General features: G+C 42.5%; 1 protein-coding gene across 1 annotated transcript in view; it reads left to right on the top strand.

The window, feature by feature from the left end:
* The window catches only part of ITGA2 (integrin subunit alpha 2), a 123,463-nt gene that overhangs the window by 54,982 nt on the left and 51,112 nt on the right, over positions 1-17,369 (top strand). Inside the window, exons 2-6 of the mRNA XM_044276226.1 lie at positions 2,686-2,809; positions 13,216-13,319; positions 13,654-13,745; positions 14,473-14,587; positions 14,884-15,011. Of these exons, the coding sequence (XP_044132161.1) occupies positions 2,686-2,809; positions 13,216-13,319; positions 13,654-13,745; positions 14,473-14,587; positions 14,884-15,011 (563 nt within the window). The remainder of the gene's footprint in view (positions 1-2,685; positions 2,810-13,215; positions 13,320-13,653; positions 13,746-14,472; positions 14,588-14,883; positions 15,012-17,369) is intronic.

Here is a 17,369-nt window from a genome sequence, read left to right on the forward strand (position 1 = left end):
ATCAGGATGGAACTGCCTTCCGGAATCCTCTGTCGCAAGTGTGAAAGTAGCAAGTCCAGCTACAGTATAACCCTAAATAGTAAATAATCTTTATTAGTATTCATACAACAAACATTAAGTCCTATAGTGTCCATGCATAAAGATGTCCACCAAAATGATAAATTGGGGAATAGATGACCCTAATAATAATACTAAAGCTAGGCCCTGTGCCCAGGGGCGACTCCTGAAGGTGGAGACCCCCCGTCCTCGAACCTCACTGGCAACTCCTAGTTAGCCCTAAAATGTACAGACTGGTAATAAATATATTGGTGGACTAAGTTGGGCATGGACAGAAAGGATATCCCAATATGCACAGTATATACAACCCTGTCGGTAATAATACCAAAAGGTACACGATGCAGCTGACTACATAACACAAAAAACAAAAAACGACACCTAAGAGGATAACAATTAGTGACACAGACGTATCTGTGCTCAACCCCAACGCGTTTCCCCCACGGTGTGGGATCATCAGGGGGCAAATGGATTATATTAAATGGTTACATTGATGGATGTCCAACGGAGGGAGGCCCAAACTGGGACAACCACGATACACCCGTAGGACAAACCAAGGTGTCAAATGACGGTCAAGAGAAGGTGTCAAATGACGGTCATAAATAAGGTTTAAAAGATTGGACCAGATGACCTTACTGGGAGAAACGAAGGGAGGGGAGAAACAGGCACCAACAGTCAAGATGTTTGGGACACGTTATTTAGGTATTGTGGAACCAGGATGGAAATCTGTAGGGAAAGAGAGAAACATACAAATGTATATATATACACATATATCTGTAGCCAGACACCAAAATAAATTGAGTGAGGGACCATCACCAAAACGAGGGGCCTCATTCAAGAGGGTCACTCACTGTGTCCAGAGGAAGTATTTTATGCATATAGATGCAACCCCGCTCTCAGACAAGGCCACAGTCCGCCTTACTGATACAATATAGCCAAGTGGTGTAACAAAAAACGATAAGCTGAAACAAATCAAGATGACCAATAGATTAAGGGAAATGCTCATAGACCTACACAGCATAGCCTAAATGAGGCAAATGGGCATACCTTGAGACAAGTCAGACAGTCCCTGTGAATAAAGAGGCCATTCCTCCTGCATATCCTATATGACAAAAGCATGTAATCAGACGTTTGTTCCCATAGAACCATAGTAGCCTGCTCCACACTTAGTGTGGTAGCTGGGGTTACTCACTGTTAGTGCCGACAAGATGCTTATCCTCCCATGATGGATGATAGTAACTTCTCCCAGGGTCCAACAATTAGCCATGGAGGGCCACCCCCTCTTATACTAAATCCCTCCCATTAATGAATTAATGAATCACCCCATGTGGCGGCTATGCTGTGCACTAGACAGCTGATGGTGATAATGTGCGTTCCACTGTGGAAAGCACGCCGCACATGGGACTTCCGGTTGCGGCGCCCGGATGTGACGTCAGAAACCCTGCGCTGCAGACTGAAGCGCAGCTCAACACTGAAAAGCTAAAAACTATGTGTGGCGTCCGATTTAGACGTCATCACCGGTGGACATGCGTTCCAGAGTGGAACGCACAACAGGTCGGGCCATTGAAGTGGGTGCATCTGGAGTATAGATTAGAGATATTTACCATAATATAATCAATATGGCACAAAAATATCCCCTCATGATAGAGAGGAGATAAGGCATATCTAAACAAGCCAAAATTAACCAGATTATTACACCTGTGGAATGAGAGGTATAAGAGATACCTAATGGGGAGTGGTTAAACCAAAAGAGACATAGAACAAATGTAAATTCGCAGTCATAGATACGATAATAGATATGTAACAGATAGCTAAATCAGTGAAAAATATGCTTATTCACTGTCAATGATAATAACATATGGGTGCTTCGCGCACCAGGCACAGTCTGTAGGGACGAAACGATCAGCCGCACCCGTGGGTAGCAAGGGAAAAAAAGGAGGGGGTAGGGGAGAGGGAAAAGGGAGACAGGAGAATATACCAGGGATAAACCATAGGGCCAGAAAGTAAAATCGGTCACAGGAAACATGAGAATGTGAGTCTTTCATTGAGCCCTAGGGGGGATTGGGACCGGAGTCTATGGATCCATTCACATTCTTTTTGTAGAATTCTCCTATCCCAATCACCCCCACGGGGGGATGGATGAACCACGTCAAGAACAGTAAAACGGAGGGACCTCGGGTTACCGTCATGGACCTCATTCACATGTGTCGCAATCGGGGTCACTTCCTTATTCTTCAAGTGTGAAAGTACCCTAAGACATGGCGATTTACCGAGTCAGTTTATGCTAGAGAAGGGTTTGTCTTTGTGGGAAAACCACTATAATATGAGGTGATCAACTGATCTGAATCAACTTTAGTGACCGGAAAATAATGTGTAACACTAGGGCTTACACGGAGATGGACTTATGAGATCCATGGTCCATATAGGTTCTTTGAGTCCATTTCCATGAGGGATAATTCCATAAATATATATCCTTGGGCCTATAATGTGTTATCCATCTCATAGACTTGAAAATGTCATTTCATATGTTTTGTAAATCTATTGTGGAGCCTTCTGATTTACTGGGTTTGACGTGTAGTTCCATATCTTGCTTCCTTTTAAATCTTTCCTCCGCATTTATCTTTTCTTCAGGTGCCTTCTGGAAATTCTGCATTCCATATAATGTTGGATTTTCAGGGAATAAAATATTTTCTGGACCACCAGGCGTACAGTTTGGTTATGCAGTGCAACAGTTTAGCAATCAAGATGGAAACTGGTGAGCATGGATTCATCCTTTTATCATTTTGGTTATGATTATTATTACTGTATTATGATTATTTAACTACACACGAGAGAGCTGTCAATCAATAAGTAGGACCGCCCACATGACTCCAAAGCAAAATAAGAGCAGAGGTTTCTATGAATAAATTACAATTGATTTGCTTATATGGAATCTGAATCTAATTTTATGAAATTCGCTCATCACTAATTATCTGTATTGACGAGTGGTAATAACACATTTTCTGATGTATGAGGTTATAGGAAAAAAAAGTGCATTAATGATTTCTTTTTAAACAAACCTCAAACCATAAACAGCGAATGTGGACAATCCACTATTCCGGATCATTGCTGGAGAGTAATTGTAAATGTTGGGTTAAACTATTCTGACGTTCAGTACTAATACATGACAGGATGTTACGTTAAATGGATATATTTCCCAGTATACAAGACTAGATGCATTATGTAGTCGTCCATCAATTACACAGGATTTGTTTTCATTAGTATTCAAGCTTTTACTGTTACACTTTCAGCACCTAATTTCCCAGAGAAGGGGAGGGGAACTATTTTGCTGCCGAGGGCCATTTAGATATTTGTATCATCGTTTGTGGGCCATACAAAATTCTCAACTTAAAAATTAGACTGCTATATTTGGTCAAACATATGATTAGTTCAGACCCCAAAATGAAACCCCCCAAGTTCCATCAGCCTCATATCAGACACCCCAACCTCTATCATCCTCAGATCAGACCCCCCTAGCCTCCATCAGACTCAGAGCAGACCCCCAATCAGCCTCAGATCAGACCCCCCCATCCTCCATCAGCCAAAGATCAGCCTCCCATCAGACCCCTCCTAGCCTACATCAGCCTCAGATTAAACCCTTCCGCTTCAGATCAGACCCAACTCAGAGCCCTCAGCCTCCATTAGCCTCAAATCAGCCGCCAACAGACACAGATCAGACCCTCAATCAGCCTCAGATCAAAATAAATTAGGCTCAGATCAAATGCCCCCAGCCACAATCAGCTTTACATTGAATCCCCAACCCCCATCAGCTTCAGATCGGATCCTCAGATCAGATCTAATCAGCCTCACATCGGACCTTCCAGCCCCAATCAGCCTTAGATCTGACCCCCCAGACTGCATCAGCCTCAGATCGAACCCCCGGATCAGATCTAATCAGTTTCAGATCGAACCCCCCAGCCCCAATCAGCCTTAGATTGGACCCCCCAGACCCATCAGCCTCAGATCAGACCCCTATCAGACCTCAGATCAAACATTACAAAAAAATAAAAAAAATAAACATACCTTGCTTGCTCCGGGCGACGCTGCAGATCCAGGACTCACCGGTCCCACATGGTCTCTTCCACTGTGTACTGTGACCTGAAGACCTATGTGCACTACGTTCTGACGCTATGCACATCAGTACACAGAGTGGAGCCCAGAATAAGATGAGAGAAGGTGAGTACAGCCAGTGCAGCGCTCTTCGCCATATGAAATGATCCTGCGGGCCAGAGGTTCCCCATCCCTTACTCTTAGAGTAAAAGAATCTTAGCTATGATAGAGTTTTTAAAATTATTATTATTATTATTAGGGTATCATGCTATTAACAACTAAAGATCACATCAGGGTTATAAATATATTACTTAAAATATTACATTAAATAGGATCAGTTGGCTCTGCTAACATGTCTATTTAAAGAGAACCTGTCACTTTGACATTGCAGTGTAATCTGCCGGCAGCATGTTATAGAGCACGAGAATGTGAGCAGATTAATATATAATTTTGTGGGAAAAGATTCAATAAAACTTGTAATTTATTCATACTGTATAAATCTCTGCTCTTTCTATGCCTAGGAGTCCAGTGGGTGGTCCTCCTCAATGATTGGCAGCTACCTCTATATATGCAATCAGTCATAGAGAGAAGTCTGCTAACCCCTTAGTGACCACTGATACGTGTTTTTACGGCAGTCACTAAGGGGCCTTAGGCTGGACCGTTGCTTTTTTATGGCGGCCCATTGTAAGCGCTGCGCGGGTCTCCTATGCAGCAGGGAGCGGAGACCTGGCTCTCACATGAGAGCCGAGTCCCTGCTCTAACAGCCTGGACCGGCAGGAGTGCCGTCCGGGTTGTTTAACACTTTACATGCCTAGGGCAATGGCGCCCGCTGTATGTAAAGTGGTGACAGAGGGAGTGGACTTCCTCTGTCTCCCATCGGCACCCCGCAAATGCGATTGTGGGGTGCTGATGTGTTTGAAGGGTACCTGGCATCTGTTGTAGGCCCTGGTCCCGGCTGTAGTAATTTCCAGCAGGCTGTGCCTCACTGGTGCAGCCTGCTGGTCAATGTTAAAATAGCATTGCTATCAAAATACAATGCATTGTAGGGATAATACATTGCATTTTAAAAGCAATCAAAATACTGTCCCCTTGTGGGACTATTACGTGGTAAAAACAAGAAAAAAAAACATATTTATTAAAAATTCCGTTAAAAGCAATACACTTTTCAATGTAATTGCAAAAAAAAATCTCCCCCCGTATATTTCGTATTGCCGTGTCAGTAATGACTCAGACTACATAAATATCACATAAATTATCGCCTACGGTGAACGCCGTAAAAATTTTTTTTTAAAAGACAGTATTGCTAATTTATTCTTAGTTGCCACTGAAAAATGGGTGTGGCTTCCAGTCTTGCTTTGTTCACATTGCATTAGTTGTCCTGCTATGCGGTTGTGTGGAAGCTTGGCTGTGAGCTGGATTACATCACCTTCAGACCGTGTTCACACCATAGTTAGCGTAGTGGTAGGACCCCTTGCCATGCTGAGAGACCGTGACGTGATGTATGATGGGCTCCGATGTGTTCCTGACAGGAATATATTGGCAAAAGTCTCAGCTTTTAATCTGCTTGTATGACTAGCTAGTATAGTCAGTGGCATATCCGTTTGGTGCATTTTTTTCTGTGATTTATATAATTATATTTTCATTCGCACAATGCTCCGTTTTGTGTAGGATGCCTTTGTGGTGCATGTGGACCGTGCCAGCATCCTCCATTGTACGCATTTTTTGCTGGGGGTGGTCGTTTGCTGCAGTCCACATGCGCTGGGGCTGCTCCCCCAATGAGAAACACGCTACAGTGTTTGGGGTTTAAGCAGTTCCCCCATATTCGCCACTATATTTCTGTGATTTTGTTTTAGTTGCCACCGAAAAAACTTAATAACAAGTGATCAAAAAGCGCCATTTACTCCAAAATGATACAAATGAAAAATACAAGTCCTCCCGCAAAAATAAAGCCATCACCCAACTCTATAGAAATAAAAATAAAAAAGTTATGGGTCTTGGGAAGTGGCAATGTAAAAACATTTTTTTCTTTAAAAAAAGGGTATTTATTGCAAAAAAGTTGTATAACCTAAAAAAAAATATATGTATTTGGTATCACTGTAATTGTACTGACCCAGAAAAATGAATGCCGAAAAATGAACGCCTTAAAATTAATAATGTAAAAACGCAGTGGCAGTATTGCTGTTTTTCCCATCTCCCTCCCAGAAAGAGTTAATAAAAGTTAATCAGAAAGTTATGTGTACCCCAAAATGGCACCATTAAAAACTACAACTACAAAACTATGAAAAAAAAAGCCCTCATAAAGCTATACAGACGGAAAAATAAAAAAGCTATAGCTCTTGGAACGCGATGATGAAAAAAAGGAAGAAAAACTCTTGGTCAGTAAGGCCCAAAACAGGCTGGTCACTAAGGGGTTAATCACTGATAAGACCGCCCTCTGGACTCCTCAGCATAGAAGAAGCAGAGATTGTACGGCATTGGGCAATAACTATATATCAATCTTCTCACCTCCTCCTGTTCTATAACTTGCTGCTAGTAGATCGGACAGCAAGTTCAAACCTTTAATACACCTGAAAAAAGAAAACTTTAAGTAAAACTTGCACCACAAGAGTGAAGGCCTCGTATTGCTACATTGCTCTACAAATGAAAAAAATATTATCATAGAAATGTATAAAGAGAAAAATAAAAAATAACTCCTTATTCTTAAAGGTGTTGTCCGCCTTTTTAGATTCATGACCTATCCTCAGGATAGGTCATCAATATCAGATCATCGGGAGACCACCGATCAGCTGTATGAGGAGACCGCAGCGCTCGTACAAGCGCTGTGTTCTCTTCACAGTTTACTTGCTGGCCGTCGCAACTGCACTGGTAAGCAGTAGTGTTGAGCACGAATATTCGAGAAACTAATATTTATCGCGAATATCGCAACTTCGAGAATTTGCAAATATTTCGAATATAGTGCTATATATTCGTTTTTCGAATATTCGTCATTTTTTTCCATCTGAACACATGATTCCTCCCTGCTTCTTGCTTGTGGGCCAATGAGTCATTAGCCCACAAGCAACTTAAGCACGGAGGAATCATGACTTCAGATGGAAAAAAATTATGAATATTCTAAAAAATTTATATATAGCACTATATTCTATAGTGCTATATATTCGTTTTCGACCCACGCCTTTATTTATCGCATAATATTCGCATATTACGCGATCATTACCTTGCCGATTTTCGAGTAGAAAAAAAATAAGAATGTAGAATATAATGAATATTCGAATTCGCAAATATTCTACAAAATATTCAAAATATCACGAATTTGAAAATAACCCCTGCAGCTCATCACTAGTAAGCAGGTGTAATTCCCATTCACTTTAATAGTAATGCTCTGTAGTATTCAAATAAGTACTAAAGAGCCATACCATAGAAATGAATGGGTGAGATGTAAATATACCTGCTCACCGCTGCAGTTGTGACGGCGAGCAGGTAAACAATGAAGAGAAGGCAGTGCTCGTACAAGTACCGCAGTCTCTTCAAACAGCTGATCAATGGGGCTTCGGGAGTCGGACCCTCAGCCGATCTGATACATGAACATAAAAAAAAGCGCACAACCCCTTTAATGCCTTTGCACAAAATTACGTATTCGCGGCACAGGGAGTTAAATGTGCATGTGTTATTTAGTAACATAGTACATAAGGCCTAAAAAAGACATTTGTCCATCCAGTTCGGCTTGTCATCCTGCAAGTTGATCCAGAGGAAGGCAAAAAAAAAACCTGTGAGGTAGAAGCCAATTTTCCCCACTTTAGGGGAATAAAAAATTCCTTCCCGACTCCAATCAGGCAATCAGAATAACTCCCTGGATCAGCGACCCCTCTCTAGTAGCTATAGCCTGTAATATTATTACACTCCAGAAATACATCCAGGCCCCTCTTAAATTCCTTTATTGTACTCACCATCACCCAGGGGCTTACCTAGAGCATTTGGCACCCGGGGCGAACCCTTTGTTTGGCAACACCCCCCCCCCCCGCCCAAGAAAGTTAAGAAAACATGCACAAACTTTTTTCAATGTTTTCAATAATATTTATTACAAATTACACCCCCTCCCTTAATAACACCCCCCCTTAATTACACCCCCTCCCTCCCCACCTTAATTACACTCCCCTTAATTACACACACACCCCCTTAATTACACCCCCTCTCTTCTCCCCTTAATTACACCTCCTCCCTTAATTACACCCCCCCCTTAATTACACCCCCTCCCTCCCCACCTTAATTACACCACCTCCCTTAATTACACCCCCCTTAATTACACACTCCCCCCCTTAATTACACCCCCTCCCTCCCCACCTTACCCCTCCCTTAATTACACACACACATCCCTTAATTACACCCCCCCCCCCTTAATTACAAACCCCCACTTAATTACGCACACACACACCCCTTAATTACACAATTATTTACTCACATTTTGATGATGCCTCAGGCTCCGTCCGACCGCTGGTAATGGATCCTTCCGCTTCGGTGAAGGCGGCGCGGCGTCAGCGTCGTGACGTCATGTTGCGCGCCGCCGCAATAATCCTTCCACAGAAGCCGGCGCCTGGCGGAGTCGCGGTGCAGCAGTGGATGGAGTGGTACGCCACTGCCATCACCACCTCCTCAGGCAGAGAGCTCCATAGTCTCACTGCTCTTACCGTAAAGAATCCTCTTCTATGTTTGTGTACAAACCTTCTTTCCTCCAGACGCAGAGGATGTCCCCTCGTCACAGTCACAGTCCTGGGGATAAATAGATGATAGGAGAGATCTCTGTACTGACCCCTGATATATTTATACATAGTAATTAGATCTCCCCTCAGTCGTCTTTTTTCTAAAGTGAATACCCTAATTTTTATAATCTTTCAGGGTACTGTAGTTGCCCCATTCCAGTTATTACTTTAGTTGCCCTCCTCTTGACCCTCTCCAGCTCTGCTATGTCTGCCTTGTTCACAGGAGCCCAGAACTGTACACAGTACTCATTGTGTAGTCTGACTAGTGATTTGTAAAGTGGTAGGACTATGTTCTTATCACGGGCATCTATGCCCCTTTTGATGCCACCCATTATCTTATTGGCCTTGGCAGCAGCTGCCTGATATTGGCTTTTGCAGCTTACTTTGCTGGTAATTAAAATTCCGAGATCCTTTTCCATGTCAGTGTTACCGAGTGTTTTACCATTTAGTATGTACGGGTGACTTGCATTATTCCTTACCATGTGCATAACCTTACATTTGTCAGTGTATTACATTTGTCAGTGCCACTTATCTGCCCAAGCCTCCAATCTATCCAGATTCCTCTGTAATAGTATACTGTCCAAGAAGTCCTGATTAAAGCTCTGGCCTTCAAGGGATCTATATCAGTTTCCTTGGCTGACTACAGTGTTCTTGCCACCAAAAATTAGGGAACTTCAACAATTCAAAATTCAGAAAGGCTGCCATGATTCTCTGGTATCTATTTAAAAATGGATCTGACAAAGCTGTAATTGCTCTTTTATGTACATGTGCTGGTGTAATAAGGGCCTCTTACAGCAGAGTTGGATGGAAATGGCAGTGTGTGACTATGAAGATTGGTGGGGATCTCAGAGGTGGGAGCCCCACCTATCAGACATTTATGGCATATCGATAGGACAGAATGTCCAGATGGGACAACCCCCATAAGGGTCCATTCACACGTTCGCACTTTGGGTCCGGATCCATTCCGCAATTATGCGGAACGGGTGCAGGCCCATTGATTTTCAATCGAGAGGGAAAAGATGCACACAGCACACAGTGTGTTGTCTGCATTCACATTTACGGTCCGCGGCCCCGAACTTTGCTCCGCACAAAATAGAACATGTCCTAGTCTTGTCTGCAGCTACTGACAAGAATAGACATTTCTGCTGGGCCCCCCATCGATCACTAGAATGGGGGCCGATGTTCCCCATATTGAATGGAATGGTGAACATACATGGGTGTTGCTGCTCCATTCAACTTTCCAGTGCTCAGCTGTCTCTGTCAGTCTCATAGAGTTGAAAGTGTCGACCGATCTATTCAAATGGGGAATATGGCCCCCCATTCTAGTGATTGGCAGGGGCCACAGCGATCAGAGTGCCAGTAATCAGACACTTATCCTCTGTCCTGTGGGACAGCCTCTTTAAGCTCAAGAAGACCACGTTGTCAGGCTATAGATAATGCATGATATTTCTGTAAAATATGGCACCGGTAGTTTATGGGTTACTTTAAAGTACGTAGGAGGTTTCATTTAAAATACATAATAACCTTTAATAGTTACATCTGGTTTAGATCTGGACTCCTTTGTAAAACATGTTGCACGCAAAGAAGTGACATCCTGCTACCAGAGCCGTGAGAGACAATTTATTACAGAAGGAAGTGCCACTGATGAGTTTTTCAGTACTTAGAAACATGGAAAAATAAATGACTAGGCTCCCACTAGAGGGCAGTCTTCTTTATGGTTGTCTGTGATAAGGATTCTGCAGAGAACCGTCCATGTGGAGGCAATACATTCCAGAAACCTGTAGGCATATAGGGGCACATTTATTAAGACCAGCGTTTTACGCGCCGGTCTTAATAAAGCCCCATAGCGGGCGGTATATCTGCTGCAGTAATGAAGAGGCCCGGGTCTCTCCATAACTTTGGCGGATCCTCCACCAGTTCTAAATGTAAGACAGTCCCCTTCCCCACCCACGCTACGTCGCCTTCTGAGCCTGAAACACGTCTAATTTAGGTGTATTACATATTAATAAATGACCCCCATAATGATAAACCAGTTGATTAGCGATCATTTTTGCATGGCCAGATGCAGCTGAATAGGGGATGAATGATCATTACTATGATCATTTATCCCCCATTTAGTTTGCATATTGTCAGCAGGACATCACCTGGTTAGACTGGGAGATGTGCTGCCCACAAAAGGTGACTTTTGGTGCTGCGTTAACAATGTAACAACTCGATAAACAAATGTTTGCACATTTGTCGGGTGATTGGTATCATGTTTACATGGGGCAATGATCAAGTAAACAGCATTTTTTGTTCCTAATTATCGGCCGATGCAAAAAGGCCCTTAGACCAGCCAATATTGGAATAACTGTAGTAAGAATTATGAAATAGTTTGAGCAGCCAGCACTTTCCTGTTTCCATAACTTCCATAGCAGTGAATGGGAGCTACAGCAAGCTACTCCCGAGTTACTAGTAAGAGCGTAGCTCGCTGTTTGAGAAGCTCCCATTGTCACGTGGGGAGTGGGGGAAAAACCCCCACCGTACAATGTAATGAAAATAAGGTAGCAGCTAGGCCTGGAAACAGGGAACAGGAAGCAGGTAACCAAATAAGCATCCCTAAACCCTATCCCTAACCTCCTGACTGTATGAGCCGCCCTTGATGGTAGGGGGGCTTATACTTTCAAACCTGGGCCCTACTTACCCTAAGGTCCCTGCAATATCACGTCAGAAGGTGGAGACAACCAATTCCACAAAAGACACAAAGGAACCGGAGTCTCCAACAGGCCTAGCAATAAAGGGGAAGAAAGCAGCCAGAAGTGGATGACACGACAGGTAAGCGTCGAGTGGCAGAAAACACCACTGCCAACAGGACCAACATAGATACCTACCTGACACAGCTGCAACAGGAACTCGAGCTGTCTATGCTGCTACCACAGGATCCTGGTAATGCGCATAGGCCCAAATACACACACCAGGCAGGAGGCAGGACCCAGCACGAACACCAAACACAGAATCTAGTAGAAACAACCTGGACCACCATGCGGCATGAACCATGGCGGCACTAGGCTGCGCTGCTTGTAGTTCCCCCTCCGGGGACCCCCTGTCGGAGGGATAGGACATACAAATGATATGTCTGGCATCCATGCTGACCTGAAACACCAAACAGGCCAGACATGAAACACCAAACCAGACATAACAACAACCCCAAACATAAACCCACAAAAAACATACAAGTGAGGTAGAGTAACAGCAACAGACACAAAGGGGTGACATCAGAAGACATCAGGTGACATTGATGTCCCATAAGGTGGCCCTCAAGGACTGGGCAGATGGAAAAACAACAGGTCCTCAAGACACTGAAGACAATCTGACCTTAGGCTTACAACTCAGAATAATAAGAGCCAAGAGGCCACACCCAGCTCCACTTTGCACACATCTAAACCCCATACACACCAGAAATGGGAAGGTAAACAACCTTAAAGGGGAAGTGCACACGCATGCATAACAAGCAACACGTTGCCACCGGCAGCCATCATGCGCGGCGAAAGTGTCACAGAAAACTACCACCAAGCCGTGACACCCATTCACTGACATGGGAATTACAGAAACAGAGGAGCACTGGCTGGAGGTTCACCAGAGTTATGGAAACATCTGAGAGACCTGCACTTACTGTGATTATTCCCGTCTCAGCCATGAGATACTGAACTGGGAATAGCTCTTAAAAATTGAAGATAACTTAAGAAAGTTGCCCAGATCTCCCAATGTCAGCCCCGGTTCCCAGCCCCTCATTTCTTGCAACATTACATGACCAGTGCTGTGTATAAAAGTGCTGGCTGACTGGCACGTTTCAATAGCTAAGCCAGCCTCCTTCTCTCTCATAGCCAATTCATAGAAAGAAGGGATCTGGCTTGGCCATTAGAATTGACTTGTAGCCCATCAGTAATCTGATGGGCAGCACGGTGGCTCAGTGGTTAGCACTGTTGCCTTGCTGGGATCCTGGGTTTGAATCTGACCAAGTACATGATCTGAATGGAGTTTGTATGTTCTCCTTTTGTTTGCATAGATTTCCTCCCACACTGCAAAGACATACTGATAGGGAACTTAGATTGTGACTCCCTTTGGGGACAGCTTGATGCAAGTGTCTGTAAAGCGCTGCAGGAATATGTCAGCGCTATATAAGTGAGTAAAATAAATAATAATGATATTGACACAAAAGGGAAGGAAAGCAATGTGCTGAAATTACAAAGGCATGAAGTGGTAAAGTGCAGCAACACCAATAGTGTTGTATTGTAGGGGTTCAGAAAACATATGAAATGTATATTTTTCCATCACTTAGGTTACTGGTGAGTTCTCCATGGAGCGGTTATCCTCAGAACAGGATGGGAGATGTCTATAAATGTGGTCTGAACTCACAAATGTGTGAAAAAATGAACTTGCCAAGTAAGTTCTTCACTTCATTATAAAACAAACTTGTCACATCATAATATATATATTTTTTTATTGTATTTTGTTATTCTACTGACTATTTACACAATACCTGTAGGCCCTTTCATTATCAAGATTGGTGGGGGTCCCAGAAGTCAGATCCACACAATTCATAAAGTGATGGCATATCCTGGTGACATGCCTTTGCCTCATATGTTGAAAATACTCCTTGCCTATACTCTAATTATAATGAGGTGACTCTGCTAATCATGTCCCAGTATACACGTTTAGTACAGTAGTTCCTATGTAACAGTAAGTGATCATGATTCTATTCTTACTGATCTTGTAGGTGCAACTGTAATCCCAAATGTTACAGAGATAAAGAAGGAAATGAACCTTGGGCTGACGCTGATAAGGAATGAAGATACAGGTGGATTTTTGGTATGTTATAACAAAACACAATTTAGATTATATGTTGCTAGAGCAAGGCCATTAATATATACAAACAACAGCACTCCAAATGTATATTGTTTTGAACTTTTATTCTTAAGGCAACTTCACATTCCAGTGATGTTTCGGTCTAAGGACCTATGTGTAAGCTGTGGATACACCATACATCAGCTCGTTTTCTTTATATGCACCATCTACTACTTACTTATCTCTTCGGCAACTTGAGTTTGAAAAAGGTTGTTAGACCGAAACGTCACTGGAATGTGAAGTTGCCTTATGAATAAAAGTTCAAAACTATATAAATTTGGAGTGCTGTTGTTTGTATATACTAAATGTTTTCGGCTGGAAAGCCATAACAACAAGCACCCGAAGACCTAACAGACGAGAGTGCCACGCCACTAACATGTATGGCCAGTTTGAACAACTGTAATAGCAAAAATAGACTAAAATGTATATGACCATGTTTACGAATTCAACGTTCACCAGATGTTTGTTTGTTCAACTATCCAAAAACTTATAATGTAATCTGTATGGCCACCTTCCACTAAGGAATCTCTAATACTCTGGTAGGGCAGACTGATCCTGCTTCCCTCAAGAGAATATCAGAGCTCTTGTTATCTTGAGATTTTATTCTGTATCTGCTGAACCTGTTACAAAGATGGTAGGAGGGCATGTCTTCAGCAGTGGCCATTCAATATGGTTTTCTTTTTCTTTTTAGACATGTGGCCCCTTATGGGCACAGCAATGTGGAAAGAATTATTATGCTACAGGTGTATGCAATGACATAAGTCCTACCTTCCAAGTACTTCGAAGCTTTTCTCCAGCTCTTCAAAGTAAGTGTTTATATTCAGGATGATTGTAGATCTCCACTCCTCTGGCCTAACTTATCTTCATAGACAATGTTATAATAATTATTATTCTTTACTTTTAATTTAATGTTTTACTGGTATACTGTCATAAAAGCAATGATATTAAAATACCACTGCAAAAGAACAAAGATAATGATTTAAAAGTGTATTATTATTATTATTATTATTATTTTAGTAGTATTATTACTATTTATAAAAATGTTTTTATTGTTATAATAAAAAAAAAATTATAGGTAATAAAATTGTGGTTTGCCCTTTAGCTTGTTCTTCTTACATCGACATTGCTATTGTATGTGATGGCTCAAACAGTATTTATCCCTGGCCAGCCGTACGGAATTTCTTAGAGAAGTTTGTGGAGGGCTTAGACATTGGACCGACAAAGACTCAGGTATTGTTAATATTTGTCCAATGGATTTTCAGTTTGAAGAAGTTAAATCATGTACAAAATGATTATGTAGAAACATGAGAAAATACACTGCCTGTCCAAAAAAAAGTCGCCACCTGGATTTAACTAAGCAAATAGTTATGAGCCTCCAATTTGATAATTACTGCATGGGTGATTATCTTTCAGCTGGCAATAAGTTATTTAACCTCAACTAGTGCAATGAGTTGCTTCTCATTTCTTGAAGAACCATGTTGAAAGACACATCTCGTGGTCGTGGAAAATATATTAGTCTGTTTGAGAAGGTTCAAATCATTGGCATGCATCAAGCAGAGAAAACATCTAAGGAGATTGCAGAAACTACTAAAATTGGGTTAAGATTCTTAACCCAATTTTAGTAGTTTCTGCAATCTCCTTAGATGTTTTCTCTGTGTTGGACAGATCTTAACTTAAGAACTGTCCAACGCATTATTAAAAATGGGAAGGATAGTGGGGACCCATCAAATTCGAGGAAGAAATGTGGCGGGAAAAAAATCCTGAATGATCGTGATCAGATTGGTGAAATCAAATAGAAGAAAAACAACAGTAGAACTCAGGGCTATGTTTAAGAGTTTAATAAGAGCATTTCCACACGCACAATGCGAAGGAAACTCAAGGGATTGGGACTGAACAGCTGTATAGCCATAAGAAAACCACTAATCAGTGAGGGGAACCAGAAAAAAGGCTTTAATTTGCTAGGGAGCATAAAGTTTGGACTCTGGAGCAATGGAAGAAGGTCATGTGGTCTGATGAGTCCAGATTTACCCTGTTCCAGAGTGATGGGCACATCAGTGTAAGAAGAGAGGCAGATAAAGTGATGCATCCATCATGCCTAGTGCCTACTGTACAAGCCTGTGGGGGTAGTGCTATGATCTGGGCTTGCTACAGTTAGTCAGGTCTAGGTTCAGCAACAGTATTTGCTCCAAGAATGAGGTCAGCTGACTACCTGAACATATTGAATGACCAGGTTATTCCATCAATGGATTTTGTCTTCCCTGATGGCACGGGCATATTTCAAGATGACAAAGCCAGGATTCATTGGGTTTAAATTGTGAAAGAGTGGTTCAGGGAGCATGAGACATCATTTTCACACATGGATTGGCCACCACAGAGTCCAGACCTTAATCCCATTGAGAATCTTTGGGATGTGCTGGAGAAGGCTTTGCGCAGCAGTCAGACTACCATCATCAATGCAAGATCTTGGTGAAAAATGAATACAACACTGGATGGAAGTAAATCTTGTGACATTGCAGAAGCTTATCGAAACAATGCCACAGCGAATGCGTGCTGTAATCAAAGCTGAAGGTCTTTTTTTGGTGGCGACTTTTTTTTTGACAGGCAGTGTATAAGAAATAATATGATGGTGCTCTGCTCTTCCTGGTGGACACGTCTGCCGCATTTCTCACCTGCTCTTGTTTTTCAGTGTCTCTCTCCCACTACCTGGTGGGTCCATCTGCCAAAGTAGCGCTGTTCCGTCCATTCCACGCAGTCTGAGGCCTGCTGACTGCCTGTGGCAGTAGGAAATTTGTTCAGAACCCTCTGGCTCCTAACGGCCAGAAAGTGCAACCTACTCTTCCCCAGCCAATGGCTGGCCACCTTGGGGTACTTAAGGCATATTCTCCTATTGGGAGGGTGCCTGAGCAATAGGTTCTAATACTGTAGTGTCCTGCAAAGGTGTGCCATAGCTTGTTTACCTGTCCATGTACCTACTTCCACTTGACTTCTGGATTTGATCCCTTTGCTGTCTGTCCTGAAATCAGACTGTTTATTGGATTGCACATACTCTGCCTGATGCTATTTCCATGTCCCTAACTATGATTTTGCATGATCCCTTGGTCCTCTGCACAGGTGTCTCAGACACTACTTCAATATTTAGCAGCCCGTGGTTCACCTGCAGCAAAGACCAGATTTGTGTACATGGCTTAAATAGTGAAGACTGGGGGGACACTTAGATAATGCCCTTAGGAGTAATCCCAAGTGAAAACTGTTCAAGTGACAGAGAGGATCCACATCTGGTCATTATAATAAAACTGTTTAATTAATAGCCTCAGATAGGAATGGAAAAGGAAATGGATTAACCATTCAAGACCATGCCATGGGACCTCCATAATTTAGGCACCTTCACCACCCCTAGCGCCTCACCTTTTGTAGTCCACATTAAACTCCTTACCACTCACTGGGAATTTACAGTACCTCCTCGAATTGCCTGTGCCATTATTTAGGAACTGTATAGTATCTTAACAAAGGATGTACAATATATAGCCCTTCAGGAGTGATCAGATAATAGAGCAGGGGACTTGCAGCTAATAAATTCCTCATCTCTGC

This window comes from Bufo gargarizans, chromosome 1 (genome assembly GCF_014858855.1).
Source record: "Bufo gargarizans isolate SCDJY-AF-19 chromosome 1, ASM1485885v1, whole genome shotgun sequence".
NCBI lineage: Eukaryota > Metazoa > Chordata > Amphibia > Anura > Bufonidae > Bufo > Bufo gargarizans.